General features: G+C 44.8%; 1 protein-coding gene and 2 long non-coding RNA genes across 3 annotated transcripts; 2 read left to right on the top strand and 1 right to left on the bottom strand.

Moving 5' to 3' along the window:
* Positions 1 to 527: 527 nt before the first annotated feature.
* On the bottom strand, positions 528 to 5,423 carry LOC149749033 (uncharacterized). Its single transcript, XM_089913606.1, has 3 exons — positions 3,709 to 5,423; positions 1,380 to 1,524; positions 528 to 920 (listed from the first exon to the last, which is right to left on the bottom strand). Exon 1 carries the CDS (start codon positions 5,077 to 5,079, stop codon positions 4,390 to 4,392), a length of 690 nt encoding a protein of 229 aa, XP_089769732.1. The 5' UTR covers positions 5,080 to 5,423; the 3' UTR covers positions 528 to 920; positions 1,380 to 1,524; positions 3,709 to 4,389.
* On the top strand, positions 1,512 to 20,199 carry LOC149749031 (uncharacterized). The gene is made up of 2 exons (XR_016393619.1): positions 1,512 to 4,276; positions 19,868 to 20,199. It is a non-coding gene; the product is annotated as an uncharacterized LOC149749031 (long non-coding RNA).
* Positions 4,725 to 9,973, top strand: LOC149749032 (uncharacterized). Its single transcript, XR_016393618.1, has 2 exons — positions 4,725 to 5,053; positions 5,160 to 9,973. It is a non-coding gene; the product is annotated as an uncharacterized LOC149749032 (long non-coding RNA).
* Positions 20,200 to 20,389: the final 190 nt, after the last annotated feature.

The raw sequence follows: 20,389 nt of genomic DNA, 5'->3' as shown, positions 1-20,389 counted from the left end.
GCTAGGTGCTGCTGTGACAGCGTCCTGTGAAGAGGGAACTGTGCTGAGATACTGCGTGTGTGTCTCCTCAGGGCCTCCTGAGCCCCTAGGAAATGGTGGGAACCCGTGATGAGCTGGAAACCAGGCACTTCCTTACAGGTTCCCCGTTCACTTGGTCAGGAGTGGATAGAAGAAACAACAGAGATTATGGGACATTTTGCCCTGACAGGATTTTGAGATCAGCTTGTTAAATACTTTCCATTTGATAGAAGAGGAAACTGATGCCAGCAAGGGTAGTGCTTTCTCCAAGGACACTTAGAGAGCAAAGGAAGAGCTGGAATTTGCAGTCCTGGCTGGCTGATGCTGGGTCAGTTCTTCCTGGAGCATCAAGATGCTCACCTGCAGAAGAGAATGCTGCATCACTCCCTGGGCCCCACTCTCTGCCTGGGTTTGCTTCCTGTCTAGCCACATTTCAAGTAATTAATAGTCACGTGTGGCTAGTGGCTGTCGTACTAGATAATTGCAGCTTGAGAGAGACGTGATGCTGTTTTACTGGGGATTGGCCACTGGGTGGCGCTGTTATCCATTTTGATCCGCACTTGAGAAAAGACTCAGACACAGGAGTAAGGCCAAAGCGAGGTATTTATTACCCTGTCCTTGCCTTCCCCTGCCCCTCCCCCTCCTTCAGAAGGCCCACTTACAAAGAACTGCTGCCTAGCCTAGGCACAGACTTCCCAGAAAGCAGTAGGTGAGTTCTCACACGCGGCTGGGGCATCGGGGCAGTTCAGCAGAGCCAGGTGATGGGTAGGGATGCCAGTTGGAGCCAAATGCCCTCGAGTCCTGTCAGGCTTCCAGGTTACACAAGGAGAGGTGCTGTCTTACAGGAAACTTGTGCAGAATTTTACAAAGGAGTTTGGATATCCAAGTCGATGTTATCAAAGCTTTATTAGGAAAAGGCAGAATATACACCTGTGACCCATTTCTTAAGAAAAATCATCTGGAAAGAAGCTAAATAATCTGATAGGAAATTCTAGCTAAACACGAGGTCTTTGGAATTTTAGCCTCTAGGCTCTTTCTTGTGCAAACTTTGCAAACAAGCTTTAATATTTTCTTTGCTATCTGGTGAGGAGTACAGAAACTCATTACAAATGTACTTTGCATCTAAGAAGACTAAGCCTACAAATAGAGTTTGCCTAGTTTCACCCTAAGACAGAGTAGTCCATGGGAATTACATTATTCTCAGGCTGAGACAGTCCAGTGAATGGGTCATGAATCTGGGTATCCCTACCCATTTTAGAGGCAGCATGAAAAGTGTGACTTGAAGGGCTGAAACACACACAGCCTCGGTACTGCGTCTGCATTCTGATCTATTGGGAACACTGTCCTTCTAAGTTTCTTACCTTTCACTGATCTAGCATGAGATCTGAAACACCAAAAAGACACCACAGTAGGGGCAATACTCTGGATCCCAATTTTTGGAAGGCTGAGGGGGGATCACTTCCATTCCTCTCCCACTTACGGGTCATGTAGAACACCTGCCACCATCTGTGAAAGAAAGCTCAGTGTGAGTTCCTACCATTTGCACTGTGACCCTTCTCTGAGCTTCTTGTGTTTGCTGGGAGCCCCTGATCAAGTTGAGTTCACTGTTAGGAGGCAGTCTATTTCCTCAAGCGTGACTCTCTAGGTGTGGCCCTGCAGGTGGACCCAGGGCAGGAGTGGAGCAGAGGAAGGGAGAAGTGCTGGCCAGGGATCTAGGAAGCAGGCTTGTCAACGACCCAGGAGCACTGGAGGCAGAAATGAGCTGTAGCCCAGCCCTGATTTACCATGAGAAGGCTTCCACCTGCCCCCAGGTGCTTCTCCATTGCACACCAGTGCAATGAGCCAAGGCCAGCTGAGGACGTTTGAGGAACAAGGAGGGTGAGGGAAGAGATATTTGAAGGTATGACCTCTCGCAGGACAGTCAACTTCAGTAGGTCTGACGTGAACATTCCCTGGAGATGGAGCAGGCTTGAGAAGCAGAGCAGGATATTGACACTACCTAGACTGGCTCGGCCAGTATGAAAAAAGAATCATAATCCTGGATTCTGAGATACTTTAGGACTCAAACATTCCTTTTCTGGATTTTTAAAACCCAGATCCATGGACTTCTGGGTGTCAAAAAGCTACAGGAATTATATGCAAAACAGTGTGTGTGTGTGTGTGTGTGTGCGTGCAAGCACACAGGGCATTTCTATGGAGAGAGAAGCCATAGTCCATCAGACTCACAAAAAAGAAAATGGTAACAATTCCTGCACGAAAGTTCTCTGTGCAAAAGGGATAAATGAACTCAGGGGGTTGTGAAAAGAATAACTTTGGAAGAATAAAGTTCTTGGTAGAACTTATTGGAAGAATAGGCTTCATGGCAAGACAACGCATATTTAAGATCTGACAACTGTTTAGTAAAGGAACATGCTTTTACAAAAAACAACCAATACCATATTCAGGTATGATTGACATACAAAAGGCTGACCATATTTAATGTATACAACTTGGTGAGTTTGGGGATAAGTATACAGCCATTAAACCAACACCACAATCTATGCCGTAAACACATCCATCACCTCCGAAAGTTCCCTCCTGTCCTCTTTGTTATTATTTTTTGTGATATGAATATAACTTAAGCTCTACCCTCTTAGCAAAATATTAAGTGTACAATACAGTATTGTTAACTATGGACACTAAGATGTACAGCAGATCTCTAGGACATATTCATGGTGTATAACTGAAACTTTGTATCCTCTAACCAACACCTTCCTGTTTCCCTCTCCCCATAGCCCCTGGCAACGGCCATTCTACTCCGTTTCTGTATATTTGATTATTTTAGATTCCTCATATCATGTAGTATTTGTCCTTCTGTGCCTGATTTATATTACTTAACATAATGTCCTCCAGGTTCATCCATGATGTCACAAACGGCAGGATTTCCTTCTCTTTTAAGGCTGAATAATATTCCGTTGTATGTAGATACCACATTTTCTTTATTGATTCACCCACTGATGGACACTTAAGTTCTTTTTATATCTTGGCTATAATAATTGTGAATAATGCTGCAATGAACATGAGAATGCAGATATCTCTTCAAGATCATGATTTCAGTTCCTTTGGATATATACCCAGGAGTAGGATTGCTGGATCATATGGTAGTTCTAACTTTAATTTTTTGAGGAACTTCCATACTCCTTTCCATAATGGCTGTACCAATTTACATTCTCATCAACAGTGTACAAGGGTTCCCTTTTCTCCAGACCTTCACCAACACCCCCCCTTTTTTTAAAAAGAATAATAACCATCCTAACAGGTGTGAGATGATAGCTCAGTGTGGTTGTGATTTGCATTTCCCTGATGATTAGTGATGTTGACCACCTTTTCATATACCTGTTGGCCATTTGTATGACTTCTTTGTAGAAATGTCTCCTCAGATCCTTTGCCCATTTAAAAAATCAGGTTATTTGGATTTTTGCTATTGAGTTGTAGTTCCTTATATATTTTGGATATTAATCCTTTATAAGATATGTGCAGGAACGTGCTTTTTATATACATCATCTCACCGACTTTCCCAAAGCTGACAGTCCAGAGATACTAAACAGCTTGTCCGGGTCTCACAGCTTTTACCGACCAGTCTCCGGGTCTCCCGACGCCTGCTCAGTGCTCTTTCAACTCCAACTCCGAGACCCAGGCTCCCCGACCTACCTGGTGCTGTGGCTGGCCCTCTCTGTCCAGACTCTGGAGCTGAATCAGCTCTTCTTTCCACGGAGAGATACCAAGAAGTGACTTGCCTGGGCCAGTCTTGCTGCTGACAAATCTGGAACCCTTAAGTTCAGAAACACTCTGGGCCAGATCCTGAAAGTGCCCAGCATGGCAGCTTTCTTTTTGATCAATTCCCTCCCATGTACATGGAGAGGGGTTGCAAGTGGCCCTGGTACAGGGATGTCATTGCATGTCAGCTCCTGGAGGGGGATGGGCACTGTGGGGAGGGAAAGGTGGAAAGGGATCCTGTGTCCTGGGGCTGGGCCTGCTACAGCGCACACAGCTCCTGGTGCCACCTGCAAAACAGGTTTCCTAACTCCCAGGCCACCTAATTTTCCCTCCCACTAAACCACTCCTCTGGTGCATCTACCCCAAACCAGTTGAGCAAGCCCAGTGATTGGAAGGATAACCACGGTGCTCATCTTCTGTCCAACCGCGCTACCTTGGGTGGATTTATTATTGAGGAACCTCTGAGGTTCAAGAATATCACCTATGAAAATAAAAAGACAAAGTAAGATCATAGTTTAAGCTGAACCTACTTTCAGTTTTATGCGTAAAAATGTCTTTCATTTCTACAACACTACTTTAGAGTTCACATGATAGGTTCATATATTTGAAAAGCATCTATGGGATTGTCGCGCGGCCCCCATCGCTGGCGGCCTCCTCCGCCCGTCGAGCGCGCTCCCGCGAGGGTCCGGGAACCCTGCGACCCGGCCGTGCGTTCCGAGTCGCCGCCGTCGCCGCCGGTCTCCGGGGCCGGAGCTTCCAGGCCGGGCTGGACAGGCACCTCCCGCCCCTCGAGGCAACCGCAGCCCACCCGCGTGTGTGGGAGGAGCCGCCGCTGGTGCAGACCGCGGAAAAGTCCGGAGCCCCGAGACATGTGGAACATGCCGCCGCACTGCGAGAACAGGTTCCGGTCACTTCCGCCTGTCGGAGCCCCATCCCCCGCAGCCGCGCTAGTTCCGGCGCCCGGACTCCCGGCGAGGAGTCCGGCCCGAGACGCGGCCGAGGCTGCGGCCACGACCGGCCGGCAGCCCCAGATGGAGAGGGGAGCCTAGCGGGCCCGGCCCGTTGGCGGGGACTTGCTGGCCCCCGAGACCCGGCGCAGGAGCGGACACCCACCCCTGAGCCAATCCCGCCCCGGCCCCGGAGGGACTCCCGGGCGCCCTTGCCCGCGGCTCGCCGACTTCCCTCCGTGACGAAGTTTTCTCCTGTGCCTTCCCGAGGAGGATCGCTCTCTAGCTCTAGGACTCGCCTTCTGGTGGACTTGCTTGGTTTGCTTTGGGAGGTAACTTGCTTCGCTCCCACCCACATCTCCTTTCCTTGACCTCTTCCAGTCGGACGTTCTAGGTGACTGAATGGAGTTTTGAGTTGGACTCTTGTGTGCCTTACAGAGTTGAGCCTGGTCCTGGAGCGCTGGAGGTGGGGTGGCGTCAGCTGTAAGATGCAAATTGGATAAAAGGAGGACCTCTCGCCAAGGGCCCCAATGAATGGCACACAGTCTACTCTCACCGATGGGTTGGTATGAAGCTCCCCCTGCGCTTAGCCTCCCTGGATGGGGCCCGACCTAGCCGGAGAGTCAGGGTTTGCCGATTCCCTTTGCCCAGTGAAGTTAACAGGCGTCAGAGAGAGGGTTGATTTGGAGCTCTGCAATTAGCCTGGGGTTGCTGCCAGGTTATCCGGTTGATTGAATTTGGAAATGTAGGGGGGGGTGTGTTTGTTTGGTTTTTGTTTTTCTTTTTCTGAAGAGAAACATTTCTCCAGATTCTCAGAGGAGGGGTAGGTAAAGCCATGACTGTGTTTTTCTGTATGCAGTGTGCATTAAGATTCTGTACTGATCTTGGAATCAGAGGGTGAAGGTCAGTGCCTGAAGTCAGCTGGGGTATTGGTGCATCGTCAGTTTTACTCCTGTCCTGTAGACTCTGTTGCATTTTAGGAATTTCTGTTTGTGAACTTCATTCTGAGACTGCCACATGATGATTTATGAATTTGACATCCTTTAAGTATTGACTTGCACAGTGTTTATTATCTAATAGTTTTCCAGAATGTTGGAGTTACCAGTAAATCACAGGCTCCTGGTGGGGACAATATCAAGGAGCTAAAAAAAGGCGAGGGAACATCATGGGGCTTGATTTTTTTTTTTTTTTAAGTAATTTTATTTATTTATTTTTGGCTGTGTTGGGTCTTTGTTGCTGCGCGCGGGCTTTCTCTACTTGCAGCGAGCGGGGGCTACTCTTCGTTGTGGTGTGCGGGCTTCTCACTGCGGTGGCTTCTCCTGTTGCGGAGCAGGGGCTCTAGGCTTGCGAGCTTCAGTAGTTGTAGCATGTGGGCTCAGTAGTTGTGGCTCACGGGCTCAGTAGTTGTGGCTCACGGGCTCTAGAGTGCAGGCTCAGTAGTTGTGGTGCACGGGCTTAGTTGCTCTGCGGCATGTGGGATCTTCCCGGACCAGGGCTCGAACCTGTGTCCCCTGCATTGGCAGGCAGATTCTTAACCACTGCACCACCAGGGAAGTCCATGGGGCTTGATTTTAATTATTGCGTTTTTAGTATTTCATCTTCCAGAAACATTTGCATTTAAGGGGTATAAAGCCTAAGTGAATTATGTAGTAGCAACTGGCAGGTGGATTTGTTGAGTTGGGTGAGTCCTTTGTAGTACTTACCTATGTTGCTTGGTGGTGGTTGGTAAATTGAGCTAGACTATGTGTGGTTTAAGTAGAGTTCCCTTATTCTTAAGAGTTATTCTTTGGACTATTAGGTGAAGTGATAAAAGCATATTCCTTTACTACATTTTACTTCTCAGTTTAATTATGACATTGTATCCAGGTCCCAGGTTTTACTCAGCCTTTTTTTTTTTTTTGGTCAACCTTCAACCTATTACATCATTAAAAAAAAAATCAAATAACTGAAGTAAGGGACCAAAGAAAGCACTTTGATGAGAAGTGCAACAATTGTGCTCCTGCAGAAAGTGGTTGAATTTCATAATAAGAGAGTTTCATCCAATTTTAAGACACATTTGTTGATTTTAAAAGGGCCAAATTCCATTATCATACCATAGCTATTCCAGAAACAGAATTTCCTCTTCCTGTTCATGCTTTCCAGTGTCATGTGAATGTTCACCTAAAAGATTCCAGTAAATATTTAACCGTTTTTTTTTTTTTAAAGCATCTGTGGAGTGTACCTATGTGCCAAGCACAGAGCTGTGCTTAGGAGGCAGTGGTGAACAAGTCATTCATGGCTCCCTGTCCACATGAATTCACACTGGCAGAGAGTGAAGCCCTAAGCCCTGGCAGGTTTTGACAGTTTACTGGGAAGCCACATCACCTTGCTGGCTGGTAAGGCTTTTCTGCCTCTTCCCAGCTGACACTTCCCAAGTCACGCGGTGTCCTCGGTACCACATAAAGGACTGCTCAGTGAGCAACAGTGCCTGCATTCTCTCTCTGAGGCCCAAATATGTGCACCTTTTGCACCTGCACTCTGTATCCAGCGGAGGAGTACTTCCTAGGCTCATTCCTCTGGTAGTACCTTTTCCTCGGAGGTGTCGGCTACTTCTCTCTCCTTGACCTACAGGCAGAGTGAAGAGGTCTGTTTCCTCACACTCAGAGTGATGCAATGGAGGATCATGAAAAGGTGGTTTTAAGAAGGGTAATTAAAGTTGTTTCCTGTGCTGTGTGCCCTCTCCCTCTTGGCACAGCTAGGGTGGCCCATCCTTGTCAAATGACTGAAACCAGTGTGATGGAGGTCTCCATCTCCAAATTACATCAGCTTGAAAGTGTCATTTCTAGAAGCGACCTCTTTCTGGTCTTTCTTATAAAAGAGCCTCTTGTACGGGAACAAATGAGGAAGATCCACATTGACTGCCTCAGACAGGGACTTCCACATGGAAAGAGATACACCAGCAGCTTTACATCTTCCTCTCCTAAAGAGTACACTCACAGTCCTTTCCTTCTGGGATCTCTACACCCTTTGCGGCTCCCATTAGCTCTGAAGGTGGTATTCAAGGTAGTTAAGAGGTGAAAGGAAGGTGGGATAAGGCGTTTTATTCCTAATTCTGAAAATTAATTCTTTAAATCCAGTGCCTTATTGTTTGGTGAATAAGGAGGGGGGAGGGTAATCTAGTACCTTGTTCTTTACTTTAGAATGCTAAGTTCCTATTAATTAATTTTTATTTTTTTTAGCCACACCGTGTGATGTGCAGGATCTTAGTTCCCCCGACCAGGGATGGAACCCATGTCCCTGCAGTGGAAGTGCAGAGTCTTAACCGCTGGACTGCCAGGGAAGTCCCTCATTTATTTTTTATATATTCAGAAAGATATTTATTATACGGAACTGGCCCGCGCGATTTTGGAGACTGACAGGTCCCAAGATCTGCAGGTGAGTCCGCAAGCTGGAGACCCAGGAGGGCTGATGGTGTAGTTCCAGTCTGAGCCTCAAGGTCTGAAATCCAGGAGAACTGATGTTTCAGTTACTGTCCAAAGGCTGGCACAAATTTTTATAGATATAGAAAGAAACTTTAAATATCCTCTTTATGATGGAATGATTTGATTGTGTGGCATAACCAGTTCTGTAGCTACTATTTCATAGTCCCAGGCTGAGGGTTCGTTCAGAGGGAAACAGAGGGATATCTAAGTACATATACTACCTTGCATTCCTAAGCACTTTGAGTTGTTTCTTTCAAAAGATTAGCAAACATGGCATAGTTATTTTATTTTGTATCTCTTTAATTGCTAGTGAAGATGTCATTTTTTGTCACCACCTGAAGTTTAAGAGCCTGTATTTTATCTGAACACTTATATTTGCATAAATTCTGTGTATATTTGGGTAGTAACCTGTTATCAGCTCTCACCTTCCCCCCTTTATGTCCCTTTCCTTTTGATATTTTATGCATCTCCTGATATTTTATGTACATAGTACCACAGAATGTTGGTTCCTAGCGGCATACTCAGCAAGTATTTACGCAGACATGTTGAGTTTGAACTTGAATGGGCTTTGAGGCTTTCTAGTCCAGGAACCTAAACATACATATGTAGAAGGTGAGGCTCAGAGCAGTTCAATGATTTATCTAAGGTCATAGCTGGTAGATAAAGAACATTGAGCTAGACCTAGATGTCCGGTAAGGTTCTGGACACCACACCAAATTGCCTCAAACCCTAGAGCAGGGTTTCTCAACCTCAGCGCTAGTTTTTGGGCCTAATTGGCCAGATAATTCTTGGTTGTAGGAGACTGTCCTGTGCATTGTAGAATGTTTAGCAGCATCCCTGGCTTCTATCCTCTAGAAGCCAGTAATGAATGCCCCCACCCCTGAGTAGTGACATCTGACAATATCTCTAGACATTGCCAAGTGTCCCCCGGGGGACAAAATTTTCCCCAGTTGCTCTAGCAGGAGGTAAACACTTCCTAGGCTTTGCGGGGGAGTTGGTGAGTTTCCTCTGCAGAAGTTTAGAGTCGGAGCCTGGCACTCTTCTCCGACAGGTGGAGGGTGTGGACAAACCCATATAGTTGCCCCATTCTACCTCTACAGAGCCAGGAGTATGGATACTGAGAACCCCTATCCCATCATATAGTTCTGAGTCAGCCCTTCTTCCACAAGGCTCACAGAAGGGCTGAACTGGCAGGCTGGGAATGGGCAGGGAGGAGGTGGGGTCTGCACACTTGTTGGAGCCCAGGCTTCTACTGAGATGGAGACAGCAGTTCAGACCCCTGAAGAATGACACCGGCAGAGTGCTGAGCGGGTCTTCCCAAGATAATGAGTGTGAAGCCCCGGGAAATCAGCACCAGAGACAGCTCCCAGGGCAGACAGTTTTCAGGCACTAGATTGACCCAGAGGAGTTCCTTCCAGCCCTGGTAGTTTGGATCTGAATACCCTTTCCCTGCTGATCTCCTCCACCAACAATGTTCAAAATATATGTTTAAGGTAACCTTCACCACTGCACTATGAGATTGCTACTATGATCCTCATGTTACAGAAACTGAAAGCAGGCTCAGAGGTTCCCTTGCTCAGTGTTACACAGCTAGAAAATCTCAGGCTTCACAGTTGGACTGAGGATACTGGCTTCAAAGTCTGCTCTTTACCAGATGCCTCCTCCAAGCAAAGCTTAAGCATCACATCTTCCATGAAGAACTTCCAGAAACTCTGTTCCCAATGGAATTGACCACTCCCTCCTCTGCCCCCCACCCCCTGACACCATACCTTGTAAACACTTCACAGCCTCTATAATACTTTGTTGCACTTGTCTCTACATCTTCCCCTGCTATACTGTAGACTTCCTGAAGGCCAGGTCGAATATCCCCAGTTAATAACATGGTGCTGCCTGACACACAGTAGACACTTAATAAATGTCATTGAATAAATAGAATCAGAGGAGCTACATGAATCAGTTATGGGGACATTCTCCCATGATCAAATCCATTATAGGCGGATCAGCAAGAAGAGAGTTCTCTAATTCCTGATTCTGAACTCTTTTCTATAGTCTTAAAGAATGAAACCAAAGTGATGATTTTGGCAAATGTGGAAAACAAAGATTACTGACTCATTATTTTCCAAGTTGGTCACACTGCTGTTAGAACAACAAATGAAAAAGAAAAAATGAAAGTTACTAGACAGTGTTAACAGATTCAGGTTATTGAATTTTCAATGTTTTCAAGATTGGAGAAGAAAATCCTTAAGGAGGAAAGAAAGAAACAGCAGAATTTGTCCCTGAGCATCTTTATGAGGCAAGAAGTTCAAACTTTGGAAAGGGTCTGATCAATCTTTGGGGTTGGACACTGCTCTCCAAGACCTGTCAAGCATCACTCCAGTCTAAGGAGAACAAGCTCTCTTGGTTGACTGAGGAATTGATCTCATTTATCACCAGATTCTTGGCTCAATGTAAGGTTGTGTTCAGATGTGCCACCCCCAAAAATCTGGGTCTTCCCCAGGGAAGCATCTATTTCTAAGCCACATGAAGGCAAGCTAAGGGCCCTGCTCAGACTCTGTAGTCTTTGGACGACCCTCCACCATTCCTAGTGGAAAGAGACTCCCTATCATTAGCGATCATTCCTAAGGCGAGAAGGCCCTTCGCTTTGGTGAGTCTTTACTTACTATCAGACCCAGAGATCTTCCTGCCACTTGGACTTGGCATTTCTGAGAGTCAAGCACTGGGGACAGGGAGGGATGGAAGAAACAGTTTAAACCCTGAGAGTGCCTGAGGGTATTGGACTTCCAGTTAAACACTTTTGAGTAATTACAACTTTTATCCAAAAGGCACACATAACTTTTATTTTTATATATATATAAATTTATTTATTTTTGGCTGTGTTGGGTCTTCGTTGTTGCACGCAGGCTTTCTCTAGTTGTGGCGAGCAAGGGCTACTCTTGGTGCAGTGCACGGGCTTCTTGTTGCAGTGGCTTCTCTTGTTGCGGAGCATGGGCTCTAGGTGCGCGGGCTTCGTAGTTGTGGCTCGCAAGCTCTAGAGCGCAGGCTCAGTAGTTGTGGCTCACGGGCTTAGTTGCTCCACGGCACGTGGGATCTTCCTGGACCAGGGCTCTAACCCGTGTCCCCTGCATTGGCAGGCGGATTCTTAACCACTGTGCCACCAGGGAAGCCCAACTGTTGTATTTTTTAAAATTTTTATAAGACATCGAAAGGCAAGGCTTCATATAGATGATGAAAATAAACACTAAGATTTAAAATAAATGGGCTATATAATTCACAAAGGAAAAAACACACTAAAAACTAGTTAACACACACGGATAAAATCATTCTGGGTAACTTAAAGATATGTCATTCAAAACAAAAGGCTTTATGTTCTGCTTCTTACATCAGGAGTTAAAAAAAAAAGTCTCACTGTCAACAGTAGGATTTATAATCCTATCATCACTGAGGGAAATCAGTGATGATAGGATTGTAAATTGGACACAAATCTAGGAGACAGCATGGTGCAGTGGCAGGGTCAGAGAGAGCTGCATTCCAGTCTTGGTTCTGCCACTTACTATCTCTATGATCCTGGAAGTTTCTTTGGGTCTGTGTCTTTCACATCATCTTGAAAATGGGGATAATACTATCCACTACATATACATATACTCTTTTATTTTTAATCTGTAGTTTTACTTTATTTATTTTTTTAACATCTTTATTGGAGTATAATTGCTTTACAGTGATGTGTTAGTTTCTGCTGTATAACAAAGTGAATCAGCTATACATAAACGTATATCCCCGTATCTCCTCCCTCTTGCATCTCATATACATATACTCTTCAATGAGTAACTGATGTAAACTGTTTAACAGAGAACCTGACATGGATAATTAATGATGGTTGATCTCCCTGCTCCCATGGAAGGGAAGAGGTGACAATTCTCAGTGGAAGCAGCATGGGTATTTGCTATATTATTCTTCTGTTCTTGAATATGTTATACATTATTCTATTCTTGAAAAGAGAGATAGAGAAAGATCTTTAAAACTGGAGATGGTATTTCAGGAAAAAGGCAGCCATGACTCACCTCTAATTTGGGTATTTTCTTCTCTTCTTGGGAAAGAACAGACCAGGGAAAACAGAGCTGAAAGGAGAAAGGAAAGCCGTAGGATCAAGCCTGGCCAAACGCAGCCTTAGAATTGGAAGGGATCCCTTGCCTCAGCTGTGCCATCTGGCCTCTTCTTCCTTCCTCACTGCTTTCTGCCCTTTCCCCAGACCCTCCCACATGAACAGTAAGTCCCCTACATATGAACGAGTTCCATTCTGAGAGCACATTCGTAAGTCCAATTTGTTCGTAAGTCCAACACAGTTAGCTTAGGTACCCAACTAATATAGTCGGCTGTATACTGCTGCTCTTATGCTTGCTTCCGGACATCCTGGGTTTGAAATAAAGATACTGTGCTAGTGTACTGTACACAGTACTGTATAGTAAAGTACACAAAAGCACAACCACTTGTAGAGGATGCACGCACGTGACAATGTATGCCATACACATGAACTAACTTATGTGATTGGACGTGCGAACACATGTTCACATCTTTGAAAGTTCGCAACTTGAAGGTTCGTACGTAGGGGACTTACTATAATGCTCACCTCTCTTGTCCACAGCCTTCTCCTCCTCCCTGGGGCAGTGTGGGAGGGGACTACACAAGGGTGTGACTACCAGGAAGTGGAGATCACTGTAGGGCATGTTAGAGGCTGCCTGTTACAGACGGCATTTCTTAATTTATTGAAATATAGTTGACGTACAATATTATGTTAGCTTCAGGTGTGCTCTATTGTGATTTGACACTTGCATACATTATGAAATGATCACCATAATTCTAGTGGACTTCCCTGGTGGCGCAGTGGTTAAGAATCCGCCTGCCAGTGCAGGGGACACAGATTCGAGCCCTGGCCTGGGAAGATCCCGTATGCCGTGGAGCAACTAAGCCCATGCGCCACAGCTACTGAGCCTGCGCTCTAGAGTCCGTGAGCCACAGCTACTGAAGCCTTCACGCCTAGAGCCTGTGCTCCACAGCAAGAGAAACCACTGCAATGAGAAGCCCTCACACCTCAATGAAGGGTAGCCCCCACTCGCCGTAACTAGAGAAAGCCGGCGCGCAGCAACAATGACCCAACGCAGCCAAAAAAAAAAGAAAGTCTAGTAACTGTCTGTCCCCATACAAAGTTACTACAATATTATTGACCATTGTCCTTATGCTGTAGATTACATCCCCATGGCTAATTTATTTTTTAACTGGAGGTTTGTACCTCTCAATGCCCTTCACCTATTTCAGCTCCTCCCACCCCCTTTCCTCTGGCAACTACCCATGTTTTTTCTGTATCTATGAGAGACACCATTTCTGTGTTGTTGGATAGTTAGGTTGGTTCCAATTTGTCAAGACCTTAAATAACACTACAATGAACATCTAGTATAACAAGCATTATGTTTAAATTAGGAAAAATATATTGTTAATTTTTTAAAAGAATTAAGAGCAGTTATTGAGAACCCTGATGAAAAGTTGTTATACTCACAGTTATGGTTTATTACAGTGAAAGGATACAGACTAAAATCAGCAAAAGGAAGAGAAGCATGGGGAATGGTCCAGGAGAGTTCCAGGTATGAGCTTCCAGTTGTCCATTCCCAGTGGGATTGTGTGGATTGTGCTTACGTCTCCCAGCAGTAGGGTCTGGCAATATGCCTGGAGTATTTCCAACTAGGAAAGCTCACCTAAGCCTTGGTGTCAAAGGTTTTTATTGGAGATCAGTTATGTAAACATGAATGATCACCAGTGTGGCTGATCTAGAATTTCTATTTGGATCTTTTTTAAAAATGTAATTTCTGGGCTTCCCTGGTGGCGCAGTGGTTGAGAGTCCGCCTGCCGATGCAGGGGACACGGGTTCGTGCCCCAGTCTGGGAAGATCCCACGTGCCACGGAGCGGCTGGGCCCATGAGCCATGGCCGCTGAGCCTGCACGTCCGGAGCCTGTGCTCCGCAATGGGAGAGGCCACAGCAGTGAGAGGCCCGCGTACCTCAAAAAAAAAAAAAAAAAAAGTGTAATTTCTATCTCTTTATTGATATTTTCTATTTTATGAGATAGTATTCTCATACTTCCCTTTAGTTAGTTATTCACGGTTTTCCTGAGTTCTTAATCATATTAAATAGCTGATTTAAAGTCTTTGTCTAATGTGCCCAATGTGTGGGCTTCCTTAGGGATAGTTCTTCGACTGCTTTTTCTTTTCTTTTCTTTTTTTAGTATTTATTTATTTATTTATGTATGGCTGCACCGGGTCTTAGTTGCGGCATGTGGGATCTTCGTTGCGACATGTGGGATCTTTCATTCTGGGGTGTGGGCTTCTCTCTAGTTCTGGTGCACAGGCTCCAGAGCGTGTGGGCTCAGTAGCTGTGGCGTGCGGGCTCCAGAGTGCATGGGCAGCATGTGGGCTCTCTAGTTGTGGCTCGCATGCTCAGCAGTTGTGGCATGCAGGCTTAGTTGCCCCACGGCATGTGGGATCTTAGTTCCGACCAGGGATCAAATCCACGTCGCCTGCATTGGAAGGTGGATTCTTAACCACTGGACCACCAGGGAAGTCCCTTGACTGCTTTTTTCTTATGTATGGGCCATACTTTCCTGGTTCTTTGCATGTCTTTTGCTATTTTGTTGAAAACTGGGCATTTTAAACAATAAAATGTGACAAGTCTCAAAATCAGAACTTGATCTCCTTAGAGAACTTAGAGAACTTAGAGAACTTGATCTCCTTATTGATGCTGTTGTTGTTTGATTTGTGACTTTCTGGGGCTACTGCTGAACATTCGTATTTTATATCATGTTGGCTATCGAAGTGTGTATTCAGTTAGCCTAGTAGTCTTCCAATGATTAGATAGAGATTTCCTTAAATTAACTGAACCAAAAAGTCTCATAGTCTTTGCTGAGGGTCTGTTGTGTGTTTCTGGGCGCGTCTTCAATACTCCAGCAATTTATAATTCTCTCTTAGCCTTTGCTCTTTGTGCACAGTCTTAAGGTTAGCCAGAGGTGAGTGATTAGGCCTTCCTAGGTCTTTCCTGGGTATGTGCACGGTCCTGCATGCACACGTAACTTTTTAGATCCCCAAGAATATGTGAGAGCTTTTCATCCCTCCTATGGGCATCTCATTCCTTAGGTTTTCCTTATGGTTTTGGCTGGCCTCTGTTTGCCCCAAGCAGTATCAATGCTTCAGGCAGCCGTGGTGTTAAACAACTGCCACTGACTGTTTTAGATCCTCTCTCTGGGGACAGGGGCTTCTCCCATGGAGTGAGTTCCAAGTTGGGTCAAATAAAGACAAGCCTGTGAATGAGGCCTTTTCGGGGAGCTGAAAAATAGTTCAGATAGTGACAGTTCTCTGGAGAGCTCCTGAACCAGTTGTCCCTTCCTGTGGCTGGTAGGCTGCTGTTTTTCACAGCTACCTTGATTGTGAACCTGCTGATTTTCAAGCTACCATGGAACTGGGAAGAGAAGGATGGAAGAGGGCAATTTAAAATGCCACAAAGCTCACTGTTCTTACTGATACTGACTTTTTAAAAAAAATAAATATCCCTTTGGCATGCCTTGTAATTTTTTTTGTTGAAAGCCAGACATGTTGTATTGAATCATATGAACTGAGGTAAATAGGCCTTTTGTGTGAAGATTTATGTTAACTGGGCTAGGAGTTGAGCTGTTCTTAATGTTTGCTGTAACTCTAGGTTCTAGAGCCTTCAAACATCTCTAGTGTCCTTGTTTGCATTCCCTTGGGACTCTGGGCTTCCATAAGTTCTCTTCCTCAGAGTTTGTGTCTTGTAGCTCTTTCAGCTGTTATCCACTCTTGTTATACTGAATTCCTTTTAGTATGGTGGTAAACTGTGGGGGAGGGGGAGCATTCTATAATCCTTTGATTAAATCTCAGTCTTAGAATGAGCCTGTTTCGAGAGGCTATGACCATTACATGTGTTTCTCCATTAGTATTGCTTTCTTTCCCCCACCTTATTTGGATAATAAAATTCCAAACGAATTTATAATGCTAAGAAATCACGCTTGATCTGAAATAACATGGAGAAAGTAAGACGCAAAATATTATACTTAACTTTTTAATTGTATGACAAATGCATCCCTTGCTGCAGAAATGTCAGATTATAAGGCATGTTCACATTAAGAATACCATCATAACAACAGAAGAAAGATTTATTAACTTTATTGAAATGAAAGAGAAATTTAGATATTATCTAGCTTAGGAAATTATTGATACTACGGAAAAAGATGATATTGACATAATGCTAGTGGTCAGCTATATAAGGAACAGTGGTGACAGGTACACACAAGGTTGTAAAATCCATTATTTCCACCAAAAAAGTGATTATGTCACGTGACTCTGCGGGCACCGGCCCCAGCTTTTTCAACTGGAAGCCCCAATATTTGTATATTTTGCCCCTATCATGGATATGTTTTCCCTTTCTCTGGATTTGTGTCGGGATCTCTCCTAAGAAACAACCCTGAATATGGAAAAATTAGTACAGCACGTGATGATTTCCAGCCTCCAAATGCCTCAACAAATGGATACTTTTGTAAAATAAGTCTCGCTAAAATGTTATACGAGAAAGTTGAGAGTAAAGAGATGGGGAGAGCGCGGAAAACGGGAGGTTCTGTGCTCATTTTTTCAGAAAATAGTCTCGAGAGATCTCTGTGGCCAAACTCCTCCTGGCAGTCAGGGCCTGGGAAAAGCAACTTTTTATTCAGTATTTCCGCAGCCCCCAGGGGTCACGCACGCGGACCTGTGATAAATGTAAGTGGGTTTCTCGTCCGGGAAAAGGGGCCACATCTCCCGGACTCAGGACGTGGATCCCGGACCCAGGACGTGGATCCCGCACCCACTAAGGAGCCTATCGGTCCCGGGGCGAGTCGGACGCCCTCTGCAGGCCGTTGATGAGTGGCGAACAAAGCCAAGCGCCTCCTCGCGGCCATCTCGGAGAATCACGGAAATTTTCGAGGCCCTGCTTTTCGTTAATGGCCCTGGAGATGCTCTGCTCTAGCCATACCTGTTCTCTTTCCTGGGACAAGCCTTCGTGCCATAGCTTGGAGAGCAAGGAAATATTCATGGCTTTAAGATATCTGGAAAGGATCTCTTCTAAGTCATGCCATAATGTCAGGACCGACTTCAAGTTTCAGGAGAACAAGGGATATCAAAACCCCAAAGGCACTGAAGCACCTGTTTTGACCATCTGCCGCTTTTCAACCTGCTTGACAGAGGACTACAGTGAAGCCTGAGATAAGAGCCCCCTTGATAAATCTCTCTCTAACTTTGATCACAATCAGGAACAACTGGAGCAGAAGATAAAGGTAGAATCTCTTCAGGCTTGTACCTGTTTTGGAATTGTCCAGAGGAACTCCCAAGAACTCAGTAGCTCTCTGAAGCAGGGGTCATTCAGCAAGTGTGCCTTGGAGCTTATCAGAGGGGAAATTGAAGTGAGATTTCCCCCCATTTAACAAATCCCTACGAAAAATCAGAAAATAAAGAAAAAAGTGAAATTGGAACACTCTTAATTTTATTATTGTTTGCTAAGTACAAGAAGGCAATCTACCCTTGTATTTCTGTATCAGATCTAAAATACCAGAAACCAAAATCATGCTTGTACATCTTCAATATCCACAAAAAAAAAAGTTTAGAGAGAAGAACATGATTTATATTCCTTAAATAATTACCTTTATGATTTACATTTATCATTTAGTTTTGCAAATTTTCAGGGAGTCTTTGATATTTCCCCAATTTGAAATATATATATATATATATATATATATATATATATATATATATATTTATGGAAAACTTTCTTTGGTGTACAGACTTCTGTCAGTTAAGGCGAAGTTAGCTTCTGCAACAGAAAAACATGTGAATATTGTTTGAACACCATACAAGCTTATCTTTGCTTCATATAACACCTAAATGTAGGCTTTCAAATCAAGTGACTTTGCTTATGGCTTTTCTCCCAACAATGATCCAGGACCCCAGGACCATCTTTTTTATGGATTTGCCATTGTCAACATATGGCTTCAAATCTGGCTCCAGTGCTTGGGTCTATCCCACTCATTGTAGAGGGTGAGAGAGCATGTTACCTCTCTTGGGGGAGTGTTTTCATAGGCCAGGCCTGTGTGGGCCAAATATCATTTCTAGCCACGTAAACTTGGCCAGGACTCAGTCTCATGGCCGCAGCTAACAATAAAGAGGCTGTGAGACAGTCTTAATTTTGTGACTGAGGAGAAGGGGATGTAATAGGGAAGAACCTTTGTATTTTATTACAAGTTAATTACTAAAAGGGTGTTGCCTATAAACTTAAATTTTACATTATGGCCCATATTTGGGAACTCTGCCTCCTGGGTAATGAGCATTAAGCCAAAATACCTTAGTTTAGCTCACTGGAGACATCCTGACCACATCCACCTGTGAATGACTGTAGGAAGGAAGAAATTAACACATCCCCTCTGGAGGCTGACCAGAACCAGGAAATGTTTGATTTTACTCCCTCCCCTTTTAGTATAAAGGAAGCCTGAATTCTAACTCAGGCAAGATGGTTCTTTGGGACACGAGTCCACCATCTTCTTGGTCTCCCGGCTTTCTGAATAAAGTTGCTATTCCTTGCCCCAGCAACTTGTCTCTTGATTTATTGGCCAGGCATGGGACGAGCAGTATGAGCTTGGACTCTGTAACTGAGGGACGAGATTGGTGAATAAGTGCACTGTTGATTTTTACATTATAAACACTAATTCGGTTTTTAGAATTAACATCCACTTTTCTTGCTTGAACACAATTTACCCAATAAAACTGTGACTCACAATCTAATTCCATATATTAAACCCAGGAAATACACTCAAGGATGTCAATCATAAGGTTCACAGAATCATCAGCTCTTTTTAAAAAGGGAGATTCACACTGTTTCAAGAGCATAGATTAAAGTTGAAAAAGAGCCTAGACTATTGTTGTCTCAAAATAAGAAAGAAGGTAGTTAATAGACTTAGTAATACTTAGATAGAGATTGACACTGGGGCCATCAGTCAGTGACTATGATACTCCCATGTCCAGGATGATGTATGTGGTCTTTCACTCAGCATACAGAGAGGTTGGCAATGGGACTCACTCTTCCGTGTGCTTTCATTTTACTGTCCTTCAGTTCACGTGTGATCAGTTAAGTGAACATCTCAAGAGTTTATCCTTTCTTTATTCAGGTCCTTGACAGTTTCTAGAAGCCCTTATTATGCAGTTTGTGGTGCACCAGGGTGGGGCCCACTCTTTAATTCCTTGAACACGAAGCACAGTTGAGGATGAGTGAGACCCAATCCCAGCCTCTTCCCCAGTACACCTTTATTCCTCATCCACATATGTTTTGAGGACTGACTGACTCCATGGAGACATCTCAGGGAAGGCAGCCATGGTGAGGGCTCCCTGGAGCTGGCTCCCAGAGCTGGTCCCTGCATCTTGGGGAGCCTGAAGTCAGGTCTGTCCTCCCGGATTGGCAGACATAAAACACTCACTTTTTGGTGGAGGAACGTGAAGATGTCCCCTTTGCCCAGATAATGGCCTGAGCCAGATCACAACCCATAAAAGAGATGGGGCTGGAAAATGGATGTTCCTTAAATTGAAAAACTTTTTCCTTTAAATATCTTTGACAGGTTTGATTTGTTTGGAGACACTTCACCAAAAAAGATGTGTGGATGGCAGATAAAAACATGAAAAGATGCTTAGTATCTTAGTCATTAGGGAAGTACAAATTAAAACCACAATTGAGGGCTTCCCTGGTGGCGCAACGGTTGAGAGTCCGCCTGCCGATGCAGGGGACACGGGTTCGTGCCCCGGTCCGGGAAGATCCCACATGCCGCGGAGCGGCTGGGCCCGTGAGCCATGGCCGCTGAGCCTGCGTGTCCGGAGCCTGTGCTCCGCAACGGGAGAGGCCACAACAGTGAGAGGCCCGTGTACCGCAAAAATAAAGTGAAATTTATCTCTTCTGTATGAGTCATCTATTCCACTCCTAGATATTTGCTTAGAGAAATGAGAGTACATGTCCTCACAGGACTTATACAGGAAAATCCATAGCAGCTTTATTTGTATTGCCAGAAACTGGAAACAACCCAAATGCCTATCATTAGGTGAACAAGTAATGTGCACATCCACACAGTGGAGTACTATTCACCCAC

This window comes from Delphinapterus leucas, chromosome 6 (assembly GCF_059928025.1).
Source record: "Delphinapterus leucas isolate spDelLeu-1000000601 "Yukka" chromosome 6, BTC_Dleu_Yukka2, whole genome shotgun sequence".
NCBI classification, from domain to species: domain Eukaryota; kingdom Metazoa; phylum Chordata; class Mammalia; order Artiodactyla; family Monodontidae; genus Delphinapterus; species Delphinapterus leucas.
This window is presented reverse-complemented; position numbering and strand designations above follow the sequence as displayed.